The sequence below is a fragment of the Lemur catta genome, chromosome 10 (genome assembly GCF_020740605.2).
Source record: "Lemur catta isolate mLemCat1 chromosome 10, mLemCat1.pri, whole genome shotgun sequence".
Classification (NCBI taxonomy): domain Eukaryota; kingdom Metazoa; phylum Chordata; class Mammalia; order Primates; family Lemuridae; genus Lemur; species Lemur catta.
The window spans coordinates 10044508-10057412 of record NC_059137.1 but is presented as its reverse complement, the minus strand read 5'-3'; the positions used below and the strand labels follow the sequence as shown (position 1 = coordinate 10057412).

Genomic DNA, 12905 nt, shown 5'->3' with positions numbered 1-12905 from the left:
TAGGTTCGTTGTCACCCTGTCTCACAGGGGCGTGCGGACCCTTTGCAGACCGCCCGGCGCAGGCATGGGCCTGGCGCGCCCCCTAGCGGCCGCCCCGCGCATCGTCTTGCCCGGCCGCCGGAGCTGCCTGAGGGTGACCGGCAGTGGCTGGCGCGGGAAGTCCCTTTTCTGAGCCGTCTGCAGTCCCGCTCGCTGCGGTTCCACCTCCCCGGACCTCAGAGGTGTCTTGCCCTGGCTGTCCCTCCTTGTGGCTTCCCAGGGACCCCACCGCGGCTGCGCGCCCCGCCCCGATTACCATGGAGACCGCTGTACACAGTTTTCCCTTCCCCTCCGCCCCGTCCCAGGGGGGGCCCCGCGGCGGTCCGCCAGAGCAAGCTGGGCGGCTGGGTGCCCCATGAACAGCGGGGCCCCAGAGACCCTGGCCTTGTGGAGAGTGAAATTCTTTGGCCGGCACCGCGGGGAGGTGAGGCCCAGCAGTGCCCCGACTCTGGGCTCCTGGTTCTGTGTAGTGGGGGTTCTAGAGTGCTCCCTGGGCTTCAGCTCAGGACGTTGAGTCTAGAATGGACTTTTTCAACCAAAGAGGGCTCCAAGTAGGGTCTACCAGGTCTGGGTTCCAGCTCCAGAATGAGCTCTGGGTTCTAAGGTCTGGTTCTAAAAAAGGCTCCAGAATCTGGACTCTGGCTCTTGAGGGCTACAGCTCCTGGCTGACTCCAGTGCTTTTGGGCTCAGGCTCTAAAGTAAACTCAGGGCTGAGAAATTTCGAACTGTTCTCAGCTCCAGCTCTAGAATGGGCTCCTGGCTCTGGAGTTCCAGTCTGTGGCTTCAGGCTCAGGTTTTACAGGGCTCCAGAGAGGGTTCAGTGGGTCCTGGGCTCTAGGCTCTGGTTGTGGCGTGAGGCCTGAAGTCCATGCTCCAACGCCAGGCTCTTGGGGCAGTGTTTAGGGCTGGCCCAGGAGTCTGGGGTCAGGGATGAGCCGAGGTGTTTCTTGCCCCAGAACGGGACCATTTTTGTGCTCTGCTTCCAGGTCAACTCCTCCACCTTCTCCCCCGATGGCCAGATGCTGCTCACAGCCTCAGAGGATGGCTGTGTGTACGGCTGGGAGACTCACAGCGGGCAGCTGCTGTGGAGGCTGGGTGGCCACACAGGTGAGATTGGCAGCCTGGCTGGGGAGACAGTTGCCCACGGGTCTGCCTGGCATTTTGCAGAGCCTGCCACAATGCCCAATGATGGGTTGGGCTTGGGTGCAGGACAGCCGGGGCAGGCCTAGGGCAGGAGGACAAGGGCACAGGACACAGTACCTGGGGGCTGGGGCTTTGACTGACAGACCTGGACTCTGATCCTACTCTTTTCTTTTAAATTGTAAAAAACATACACAATATTTACAGTTTTAACCTTTTAAGTGTATAGTTCAGTAAAGTACCTTCATGCTACTGTGTACGCTATCTTGCAAAACTGAATCTGTCCCCAGTAAATAACTTCCCATTGCCCCTTCCCCACCCATCAACGACCACTGTTCTACTTTTCGTCTCTATGAATTTGACTTCTCCAGATATTGCATATAAGTGGAATCATACCGTATTTGTCTTTTAGTGACTGGCTTATTTCAGTTTGCATAATGTCCTCAAGGTTCAGCCATGTTGTACCTACCACTTTTTAAATTAAAAAAAAAATTTTTTAGGGATGGGGCTTGCTATTTTGCCTAGGCTGGTCTTGAACTCTAGGCCTCAAGTGATCCTCCTGCCTCAGTGTCCTATGTTGCTGGGATTAGAAACACAAGCCACTGTGCCCAGCTCCTACTTTTCTGACTGTGATCTTAGTTAAGTCCTGCCCCCTCTCAGCCATTTCTTCTGCTAGAGAATGAAGATAGTAGTTGCTACCCTATAGGATGAGACAATCCAAGTGAAGCACCTAGCCCCCAGCAAGAACCCAGTGCGTGTAACTATTACAATTATTATTGAGGGGACAAGAAAAAAAATCTGGCAATTACAGGACAGACCGATTAATGCTATTAATAGTCAAAGTGTAGGGGCTGAGAGCTCAAAGGAGGCAACCAACCAGGCTGGGTTGTTGGGAGTTTCTGGGAGGTACCTGCGCTTGATTTGGGTATTGACTATTTTCCAGATGGGCAAATTGGGATGGAGCGTTCCCAGCTGGGAGCCCAGCCCCAGCCAAGGCATGGAAACCCAGGCATTTGCAGGTGGCTGGAGTTTGGGTGAGGGGAGGTGGGTGATGAGGCTGGAGGAATTAGCAGGAGCAGCCTGCGAAGGACCAGGGTGGAGGGCAGTGCCCCATCCTGACCACAGCCACCCGCCCCAGGCCCGGTGAAGTTCTGCCGCTTCTCCCCGGATGGCCGCCTCTTTGCCAGCACCTCTTGTGACTGCACAATCCGCCTGTGGGATGTAGCAGGAGCCAAGTGTCTGCGGGTCTTGAAGGGTGAGTGGGCTAGGAGGGACCCGGAGCTGAGCAGCCAGGCCTAAGCTCCTTTTCTAACCTTACTGCATCCTGTGTCACCTTCCCCCCTTCCCCAAACCTGGGCTGGTCCCTGCAGGTCACCAACGGAGTGTGGAGACAGTCAGCTTCAGCCCTGACTCGAGGCAGCTAGCTTCGGGTGGCTGGGACAAGCATGTGATGCTCTGGGAGGTGCAGGTACGTGGACTGGCCAGAGCCCGGCCAAGTCTGGGATCTGGAGGATCCCCACAGTCCTGGCCTCCCGGCTCAAACCCTCTGTTGGTTCCCCACGGCCCATGCACACATCAGGCCTCCAAGACACCCCACATCTGGCTGCAGCCACTCCTCCATGCCTCCCTACACACAGCCCTATGCCTCAGACTTTTGCACACTAGGTCCCTGATGCCTGGACTGCCCTTCCTCACCTTCTGTCAAGGCCCAGATGGCCTCCCCACATGCCATGTTGTCACATGACCCAGGTAGCCTAGCAGGGAGTGCCTGGGTCTGACCCCTCTGCGTGGCTGCCCTCTGCCACCTCCCGAAGCTCAGGGCTCCATCCTCTAGTCCGGCCAGATGCTGCGCCTCTTAGCTGGGCACCGTGACTCCGTCCAGAGCAGTGACTTCTCACCCAGCAGGGACTGCCTGGTGAGCCTCACCTCTGCCCTGCCCCAACTCTCCCCCTTGGGGCTGAGCAGCGGGAAGGGGATGGGCTCCTGAGTGCAGTCTAGGCACCAGGAGGGTGGTCACTGCCTACAGGCCACCGGCTCCTGGGACTCCACCATACGCATCTGGGACCTGCGGGCAGGTACCCCAGCAGTCTTCCACCAAGAACTAGAGGGCCACAGTGGCAACATCAGCTGCCTGTGCTACTCAGCATCGGGCCTCCTGGTAAGCTAAGCTGGTCCCTTGCTGGCTTCAAGACATGTAGAAAGGGCCACAGGCCATTTGGGGGCCCAGTGAGCTTACAGGCCCCATACCCAGGGGATCAGAGCTGTCTGCTGTTTAGGCATCTGGCTCCTGGGACAAGACCATCCACATCTGGAAGCCCATGACTAGCAGCCTCCTTGTCCAACTCAAAGGCCACATCACCTGGGTGAAGAGCATAGCCTTCTCCCCAGACGAGCAGCGGCTGGCCAGTGGTGGCTACTCCCACATGGTAAGCCCACCCACCAGAGCCCTCAGCACTCAAATGCCCACATCCTTACCTGCCTAACAAGGAGAGAGAGGCACGCCCCAGGTGCTGCCCTATGACCAAAGTAGCCTCAGGCAAGAGGAAAGTCCTGCACTGAAATTTGTGCCAGACCCCAAGTGGAGCATTTCAAACAAACGAAAAACCCAGACCAAGATGCCAGACTGGCCTGGTGAGGCCTCCTGCCTCCCTCCCTCCCTGTTTCCAGGTCAAAGTCTGGGATTGCAACACAGGAAAGTGTCTTGAGACCTTGAAGGTAAGGCTGTGGGGTAGCACCTAGGAGCCATGGAAGTCCCTGCGCTCCCTGCCGGAGAAAGGCAGGACTTGCAACCAGAGCCCCATCTTGAGCTTCTGGCAGGGAGTCCTGGATGTGGCCCACGCCTGTGCCTTCACCCCAGACGGGAGACTCTTAGTGTCTGGAGCTGCTGATTAGACCAGATGTCAAGACCCTGCATGGACAAATCACCCAGCACCCTTCAAATGTACCAGACAGCCCTGACCTACCAGGGCTACACAGGTGCAACCGTAACAGTGTCCAACAGGTCCCTGTGGCCAAGGCTATCAAGGCCCCAGACCAGAGTAGCAAACACCTTGGGCAGGAGGCTTGCTGGAAACCATCTGACACCTGGTAGCCATAAACCAGGGTCCTGCCAGCCTCAGCCCCCAATCCCCTCTCCAGCCGGGTCAGTAAAAATACCAAGCAATGTCAGCCAGTTTCGTGTTTTTATTGATGCCGAGAGACTCAGGCCTCAGGCCTTGACCGCATACTTCCGCAGTGGGTACAGCCGTTCCTTCCGCTGCTGCTTCTTGGTCTTCAGGTTCTCCTCGTGCTTGTTGAGCCGGCGGCGCATGGCACGTGTTTTCTTAGGTCGCAGATCCAGGGGCTTGTACTTCTTGCCCTGGGAGGCAGGCAGCAGAGGGATATGAGGAGCTGCTGCAGTAGCTAAAGCAGCTTGGGAGGCCAGAACTAAGGCACTGGGAGGGGCACTAGCAAGATGCTGAGAAATGCCAGGTGAGACGGTGCAGCTGGGATGGGAAGGCGATTTGCAGTGAGGACTTATAGGACATCCAGTCCCACAGTAAGGGGCTGCCAGCACAAGACCACCAGTTGGCAGGTCGTACACCAAACCCAAGGCTGGTGAGCTGTCCCCACTTTAAGTCTCTTGACTTACTGGGCTGAGGTGCCCAAATCTCAGCAAAACTGGCGCAGAACTAGGACTAAGTCAATGCTCCTTCCACTTGCCTGAGTCCCAGTCATGGAGTCAAAGTTGCCACACAATCTAGTAAGCATCGTGTGGCACCACCAGGTCCTAGGGGTGGTTACTGTTACCTTGGCTTTAAGTCACACAAGAGAGCGTGTATGAGAGTTAAAGCCCTGCTCAATTAATCTGGAGGGTTTGTCAGGTGTTCCCTGTGATGACCCTGAGCCCCAGAGGAAGATTTGGCTTGGCCAAGGTCATCGTGCCATGAGAGGCAAGGCGCGGCCCCCTTTCCTGCCTTGCTCACTCACCTCACTCTTGGCCAGAGCTGTCACACAGCCATCACCCATCTCTTCTACCTTAGCTCCCACTCCTCCCACAGCAGCTCACTATTCTCTTTGCTCTGGAAAGGTCCCCTAGGCCCTCTTCAGGACAGGGCTCTGTGCTGGGTGCTGGCTTAGCAACAAATCAGACCCAGTCCCTGCTCAAGGGGTGCCCAACACAATACAAGAGACTAAACAGGTAACAAATGGCCCCCCAGTGCGGAGGAAGAGATTCTGGAAGCCCACACCATGGAGGAGCAGGCGCAGGGTAGACGTTTGAGGAAGTGGGGAGCCTGAGGCCACAAAGCCTCTGCACCAGGCCCCAGCAGGTGGGCAGAGAACCGTGGAAAAGCAGCTGCCCAGGATGGTGAGGGCAAGCTCTGGAGGAGACTTGGAGGCACAACAGTCTTTGTCCCTCCACATCTGTTAGCACAGGTCAGGCCCTTGTCCTTTATAAATTTCCTAACCCCCTAGAGCTCTGCCATCCAATGTAACAGCCACTAGCTACATGTAGCTGTTTTCCTTAAAAATTCAGTTCTTCAGTTACCAAAGCCACATTAAGTGCTCAACAGCCAAGTGGCCAGAGATTACAATTCCATCATCACAGAAAGTTCCACAGACCGAGAGGTGCCTGGTACAGGAGGATGGGCACTCACTGGAGGGTCACAAAGACAATTCTTCCTAGTCACCACCTCAAAACCTGATGAAACCTTCAGACCCACTCCTCAGAAAAATGTTCTCACACACCAATGTGCACATATTCCGGTGGGGTGGCAGCCCCCCCTGCCCTGCATGCTAGTATCCATCCTCTGGGCAGCTAGCCTAGCCACACTATGATTGCTTTTTTTTAATGTGTCAAATGTTCCAGCTATTCAAACGTTAATTTCGACATTGATGCAAAGCCATTTTGCAAACATAATTAAAACCTGTTATCAGATGACTGTAATTAAGGGAGATAGTCCTGGGTAATCTGGGTGGGTCTGAGCCAATCAGTTAAAAGCCTTAAAAAGCAGGACTGAGGCTCCCTTGGAAAAAAATCCCACTTGGGAACAGCAGCCGCAACCTGTGTCACCAGCTCATGCCAGGCCCCGCAATCACATAAACCAATTATTTGTAATAAATCAGATGTATGTGCACACACAGTCTCCTACTCATTCTTGTTTGAACTCTGATAGCACTGACATTAAGAACAAGACCAGAAAATGGTTGTCAAAATTCTAGGATGAGAGGGGCCAGACACTTGTGCAAATCTCCCAGAAGCACTCAATCCAGCCCTTGCCCAGACATGATTTGGAACCAAGGCCCATCACTCCACTGAGTGTAGATAATCCTAGGTAACAATCTCTAAACCACAGGGCCCTCATCTGAAAAATGAGAACATCAGGTTTCTTGGCAGTGACTGACATATATAGTAAGTGCTAGCAATACAGTTGAAACCTTTAAACAGTTAATCCCATAAACTGCCCAAGCTCACTCAGCTGGGAAGGCTAGATTCAAACCCTAGTCTCCAGCTAGCCTCCCAGCATGCCCCTGACTTATCTGCAGCCCCAAGTGCCACATGCCATGCAAGATGCTGGAAAAAGGGCAACCCAGCCACAAGCTGGGAAAGTTTTGGAGAGCCCAACCACTGCCAGCCCAATGCACCCCAGCAAGAAAACCTCTTTCTTATGCCCCCTGGCCAACTTGGCTTCCTGCAGCCAAATATACCCCCCAGACCCACCTTGTAGAACTTCCTGAGGTTTTCTTTCTGTGTCTGGTTAATTACAGTAAGAACTCGGGCAATGGACTTGCGGACGACTCGGCTACAATACAAAACAGAGATGTCAGTGAGGTGAGGCAGATCAGGAAAAGACCTTCAATCCCAAGCCAAAAATTTACCCAAAAGCTATGAGGACCCAACCAACGCCAATGTGAATGAACTGACACAAAGGATCATGCAACAAGCCAAGCAACTAGGCTGTCATAAGAAATTGCAGGAGGCTGGGCGCAGTGGCTCATGCCTGTAATCTTAGCACTATGGGAGGCTGAGGCGGGTGGATCGCTCGAGGTCAGGAGTTCGAGACCAGCCCGAGCAAGAGCGAGACCCCATCTCTACTAAAAATAGAAAGAAATTATTTGGACAATTAAAAATATATATAGAAAAAATTAGCTGCGCATGGTGGCGCATGCCTGTAGTCCCAGTTACTCAGGAGGCTGAGGCAGTAGGATTGCTTGAGCCCAGGAGTTTGAGGTTGCTGTGACCTAGGCTGACGCCACGGCACTCACTCTAGCCTAGGAAACAAAGTGGAGACTCTGTCTCAAAAAAAAAAAAAAAAAAGAAAGAAATTGCAGAAGAGGCTACTCAGGAGGGAGAGACATTTGGGAAGCAGAAACGCTATCAGGGAAGAGGGGAACTGAAGCTAGGAGCAGCCTTGGGAGAAGTTAATTTGTAGTCATGTTAACTGTGAGATATGTCAGGGGATGAGGGTGGGTCACCCAGTGGCTGACTGGACAACATGGTCTTCAGGATTCAGTGTGCAACTCTGCTCATGTGTTTCCCAACTCATACAATCCTCCCACCCTACCCCACAAGGTTGTTTGGGGGGTGAGGGCATTCATCTTGTACTAGAGGGCAAAACCTATGGAAGCCCAGTGCCATGATTCATGCCTGTAATCCCAGCTAATCAGGAGGACCAGGTAGGAGAAAAGCTTGAGGCCAGGAATTCAAGACCAGCCTGGGCAACACTGCAAAATCCCCATCTCTATAAAGTATTTAAAAATTAGCTAGGCATGGTGGCGGGTGTCTGTAGTCCCAGGTACTTGGGAGGCTGAGGCACAAGGATTGCTTGAAACAAGCCCTGGAGTTTGAGGCTGCAGTGAGCTATGGTCACACCACGGCACCCCAGCCTAGGTGTCAGAGTGAGATCCTGTCTCAAAAAACCTATGGGAGCTAAGCCAATGTAGTGATCAGACAGTATGTGGGAGAAATGAATTTGTGCCCAAGTCAACTAACTCCTAACCCATGTTCCCTTCCCAAGTTTCCTTGACCTTCATCCATGTAAGTCAAAAGTTACACTACAGCTCAAGTAAAGGATGAGGCATCCACCTAACAAGTGACTAAAGGTGAAGAAAAAAAATCAACTAAGTGCTGGTGGGGAGATGAAAAGAAAGGGTCCAGGTAGGCTTTGAGGCAGCATTAAGAGGGGTTTATAGGGACATCCAGTTCTTTCTCCAGGTAGAGAAACCGAGCAAGGGCACCCCAGATAGAAGGACCGCAGGGTCAAAGGCAAGTAAGAGAGTAAGCACACAGCGGCTTGTCCACGTGACCCAAGGACGCACTGAGTGTGCACCCAAACGGACAACTCCTAAGTCAACTTCGAAAATCCAGACGCTCCGATGCACACGAGCTCCTACCCCCAGAGGCCTGTGATCCGGCCGCCCGTCTCTTACATCTTGGAGAGTTTGGACGCCGCGCCGCCTGTCACTTTGGCGACACGAAGCTGGGACAGCTCCACTTTCAGGTCGTCCAGCTGTTTCAGCAACTCTTCCTTCTTCTTGCCGCGAAGGTCCCGAGCCTTAATCTTGGCCTGTGTGCGAGGAAGAGTCTGCGTTAGCCAGCCTGCGGGGCCGCTCCCCTCCACCGGCGCCACGGCCATGCCCGGAAGGCGCGCGCCTCGCCCCCGGCGGCCCAGCACCGCCCGCGCCCCTAGGCAGGGTAACCGAGGCCCCGCGGGCGTGCCCTCGCCCAGGCCGGCTACCAGGTAGAGCCGCTACCCCCACTATGCAGACGCGAAGACGCGGGTCCCGGCCGCGCGCCTCTCTCTCGGCCCAAGCCCAGAAGAGAAGGCGGAAGGCGGGTTGTGGCGGCCCTGGGCCATTCTGCGCGGCGCCTCACGGCCCGGCTAACAGATGGGACCCCGGGGCTCAGCTCGCGCCCCCGGCTCCAGTCCCCGCACCCCACAGTACAGGGATGGCATCCGATTCCCTCGCCCTCACCATTGCTACGCGAACTGCAGCCGACGCCGCCGCCTGCTCCGAGGGAAAGAGGAAGAGGCGGGGCTAACCTCTGTGACTACTACCGGGTGGCGGCGGACGCGGCCAATGGCGCCGCAGCGGCGCGGAGCCTCGGCTCCGCCCCTGCCTCCCCAGAGGGACGCCGTGGTACGGCCTGTCCCGCCCCGCCCCGTAATGCCCACCTTTTCCCCCCAGACACGCTGGGCTGCTTAGGTCGGCATTACTCCCTGAGCCGTTCAGTTGGGGAAACTGAGGTCCAGGGTGGGTGGCAGCTTACCAGGATGGCACAGTAAGGCCTCGAATTCGTCCATTCAGTCATTTATTCGTTCACTCATTCATTCGGGAAGGCTTGCAGATCTTCCAATCTGCTCTGTGCTGCTTTGAGCTAGACGCAGGTGGTCTGGGGGTGCTCAGCAGATGATGGGGTGACGGTTTTCAAAGATGAATTAACGCGGCCCTGCCTTGGAGGAATTTAAAGTGCGAGGTAGGCGGAAGCGGGAGGGGCCAGGTCAAACAGTTATAACCCAAATCCATAAAGGTTCTGGTGGAGGCAGCATGTGAAAAGGGCATTCATAGACTTTTAAAATTATTTTGAGAGCCTCACTTTGTCGCCTGAGCTAGAGTGCAGTGGCGTCATCATAGTTCACTGCAATCTAAAACTCCTGGGCTCGGGCGATCCTCCTGCCTCAGCCTCTCAGGTAGCTGGGACTGCAGTTGCATGCCACACGCCCAGCTAATTTTTCTATTTTTGTAGAGACTGGATCTTGCTCTTTCTCAGAGCTAGTCTCGAACTCCTGGACTGAAGCGATCCTCTCCCGCCTTGGCCTCCCGAAGTTCTAGGATTACAGGCAATTAGCCATGGCACCCAGCCCATAGCCTTTTTTTAAAGTGAACCAGAACAGGTTTCAAATTCTTGTTGTTGCCAGGTACCAGTTGAGAGTTTTGTTTTTTTTTTTTTTTTTTTTTTTTTTTTGAGACAGAGTGTCACTTTGTTGCCCGGGCTAGAGTGAGTGCCGTGGCATCAGCCTAGCTCACAGCAACCTCAAACTCCTGGGCTTAAGCGATCCTACTGCCTCAGCCTCCCTAGTAGCTGGGACTACAGGCATGAGCCACCATGCCCGGCTAATTTTTTTGTATATATATATTTTAGTTGGCCAGATAATTTCTTTCTATTTTTAGTAGAGACGGGGTCTCACTCTTGCTCAGGCTGGTCTCGAACTCCTGACCTCGAGCGATCCACCCGCCTCGGCCTCCCAGAGCTAGGATTACAGGCGTGAGCCACCGCGCCCGGCCCCAGTTGAGATTTTTGGCAAATATCTTCTCCTCTCGAGTCTCAGTTTTCTCACCTATGAGAGGGGGCATTTATGAAGATTAGAGAAGATACATGTAACTCATTTAGCATAAGACCTGATGCCTACATTATAATTGCTCAAATATTCAGCATTAAGATTCTCAGTGGAACAAACACTTGATTAAATGGGAAGTTAGATGGGAATTCACAAAGCAGTGAAGGTGTTTAGGCTTTTTGAATGGGCAGTTCCATTGTTGCCCCAACTAGCGTACATTAATCTTAATTGGCACTCCAGTGTTACTCCATAGCCATTAGCAAAGACATACAACCTCTTAGAGATCTGGTTAAATCCAAGTTGTCCTTTTGTTGCTGTCAGGTTTCACCTCCTCCAAGGAACCTTCTTCCATCCCCTTATAGATAGCAACATCCCCTTGTGTCCCAAGCCTTCTGTACAATCCTCTCTTTAGCCCCAATCATACTGAGTTAAAATTATATATTCATGTGTCTATTTCCACAGCCAATCTGGAAGTTCCCTGGGAACAGAACCATGGCTGACACCTGATTTGGTTTTTCTAGTCTCTAGTACATGAATGCTTGCTGGATGAATTAATTAATGAGCCTTGCTCAAGACCACGGTGAGGCAGGCTTCCAGGAGATAGGGGGATATGGGAAAAAGAGTAAAGAAGAGGGCAATCTTGGCATGTCACTCATAAATGAAGGTCTAATGATACATGAGGGCTTTGCTTTCATAGTTCCCAAATGCTTGTACTTCTATCAGAGTTAATGACTGTGTGCATTTTTTTGGAACTTGAAGCCATTTGTGACTCCTGTTTTTCTTATATGCCACATCTAATCCACCAGCAAATCCTGTGGGCTCTACCTTCAAAATATACCCAACCTGTTCCCATCACCCTTCTTGGCACCTGCCTGGCTTGAGCTATCATTGCCTATCCCTTGGATAGTTGGTGTCACCTTCTAAATCACCTACTTTGGCTCTCATTCCTAACTGTGTTCTCAATACAGCTGCTAGAGGGCCCCTTTTCAAACTTAAGTCAGAAGCCAGATCATGTCACTTCTCTGATTTCCAGGGCTCTCCCATCTGAGTTAAGACTGAATCCCTTCCTCAGCCTACAGAGTTCTACACCATCCCCAAACTCTCAACTTATCTCTTATTTCTTCTATTCTACTATGACCTTGCTGTTTCTGGAATATACCAAGCCCAGCCAGCCTCTGAGCATTTGCTTGGCTCCCTCCTTCATGTTCTTCAGGTCCCTGTTCAGTGTTAGCTGCTATGGGACACCCCCTTTGACCGCTTTATCTAAGGTACCTCTAGGCACTGCGTGATTGATTTTTCTTTCTTTCAGCACTCAGTCATTCCTGACATAGTACAAAGCAGATTTTTAAATTGTCTCCCTGACGGAAATGGAAACACATGACCATGAACTGGGACATTATTACATTCACCAGCTTATTTGGGGGCTGTTTCCTTCCTTGTAAAATGGGCATTTCTGGCTTAAAGTTCCTTCTGACCAGGATGTTCGGGGGATACAGATTTCTGTGTTCTTGTGGCCTGCCTGGCTCACAGATATTTCTTCCCTGGTATGGAGCTGAAATGTAGGTGGGCTTTGCCTGTTTCCAGGACCCCTCAGACTTTTATTCAGCACCTGTTTCACACTATGAGAGTCTGTACCTTTAGCCCCCAAGATTAGGTTGCATCATAGTCTGGCGATATTTTCTTTGATGTGTAGACAATTCAATGAGAAGTATTCAAAGCAATAAAAATGAGATACATTTCAAATCCTGATTTTTATTAAAAAGAGGACTATTATATGAAAATAGTTGTCATACTATTATATGAAAAGACCCATTTTACCCTACAGCTAAGGCCAAGTAACACAATCCCTCAAGCAATAATCCAGGCACCTAATCCTTGCACCCCAGAGTCGTCCTTGACTGCCCTAACACCCTCTCCCTCCATCTCAGATTTTGAGGATTCTGTTTCCTACCAAGAAATGCCTCTCCAGCCAGGCCTGACTTCTCAGCCCCCAGTACCTCACCCTTCCTGCGAGGATAGTGGCCACAAAGTCATCTCCCTCTCCTGGCCCCCATCCGCCAGACCACAGTGACTGCCACACACGCGGGACCGCCGCACCTTAAAGTCAAAACGTCCCCAGCGTCTTGTCAGCCCCCTGTCTCCCACTTCTTTAACAACAGCGTCACTTCTGTGCACAAGGCAGAGGCAACCTCCTCTGGCTCAGTGTGATGTCATTCAAGACCTCAAGACTTAGCATCTCCCCGTTACTTCTCGGGGCATAAGAGCTCCTACTCATCCCTCACGCATCAGCTCTAAGGTTTCCTCTCCAAGAAGCCTGCCTACCACTTGAGAAGCGGAGCCGGGCGCCTTCTCCCGGGGACCCGGTGCTCCCCAAGTCTGGACAGTGGTCACTCTTTGAGTCCGGGC

The 12905-nt window shown here is 52.8% G+C and overlaps 2 protein-coding genes across 5 annotated transcripts; one reads left to right on the top strand and one right to left on the bottom strand.

Moving 5' to 3' along the window:
• Nucleotides 1-345: 345 nt before the first annotated feature.
• On the top strand, nt 346-4347 carry WDR38 (WD repeat domain 38). 4 transcript variants are annotated; one of them, XM_045562687.1, is made up of 10 exons: nt 375-463; nt 1026-1146; nt 2123-2198; nt 2318-2434; nt 2550-2647; nt 3014-3094; nt 3206-3337; nt 3456-3605; nt 3847-3894; nt 3987-4347. In XM_045562687.1, the coding sequence occupies exons 2-10, from the start codon at nt 1051-1053 to the stop codon at nt 4065-4067; spliced, it is 879 nt and encodes a 292-aa protein (XP_045418643.1). In that variant the 5' UTR covers nt 375-463; nt 1026-1050; the 3' UTR covers nt 4068-4347. The 4 variants fall into 4 exon arrangements, with proteins under 4 accessions (XP_045418642.1, XP_045418641.1, XP_045418644.1 ...); XM_045562686.1 differs by lacking the exon at nt 2123-2198 and having other exon boundaries at nt 346-463; nt 3997-4347; XM_045562685.1 differs by lacking the exon at nt 2123-2198 and having other exon boundaries at nt 346-463.
• On the bottom strand, nt 4345-9231 carry RPL35 (ribosomal protein L35). The gene is made up of 4 exons (XM_045562689.1): nt 9136-9231; nt 8590-8726; nt 6881-6962; nt 4345-4537 (listed from the first exon to the last, which is right to left on the bottom strand). The coding sequence occupies exons 1-4, from the start codon at nt 9136-9138 to the stop codon at nt 4388-4390; spliced, it is 372 nt and encodes a 123-aa protein (XP_045418645.1). The 5' UTR covers nt 9139-9231; the 3' UTR covers nt 4345-4387.
• Nucleotides 9232-12905: the final 3674 nt, after the last annotated feature.

Bases quoted from the DNA above. Each gene is read 5' to 3' on its own strand.
- WDR38 (XM_045562685.1), top strand. From the start codon at position 395: ATGAACAGCGGGGCCCCAGAGACCCTGGCCTTGTGGAGAGTGAAATTC. The intron at 464-1,025 runs GTGAGGCCCAGC...CTCTGCTTCCAG, and splicing joins TTGGCCGGCACCGCGGGGAG to GTCAACTCCTCCACCTTCTC. The intron at 2,648-3,013 runs GTACGTGGACTG...TCCATCCTCTAG, and splicing joins TGATGCTCTGGGAGGTGCAG to TCCGGCCAGATGCTGCGCCT.
- RPL35 (XM_045562689.1), bottom strand. The intron at 6,963-8,589 runs GTAAGAGACGGG...TTTGTATTGTAG, and splicing joins GCGTCCAAACTCTCCAAGAT to CCGAGTCGTCCGCAAGTCCA. The intron at 4,538-6,880 runs GTGGGTCTGGGG...CCTGCCTCCCAG, and splicing joins ACCTCAGGAAGTTCTACAAG to GGCAAGAAGTACAAGCCCCT.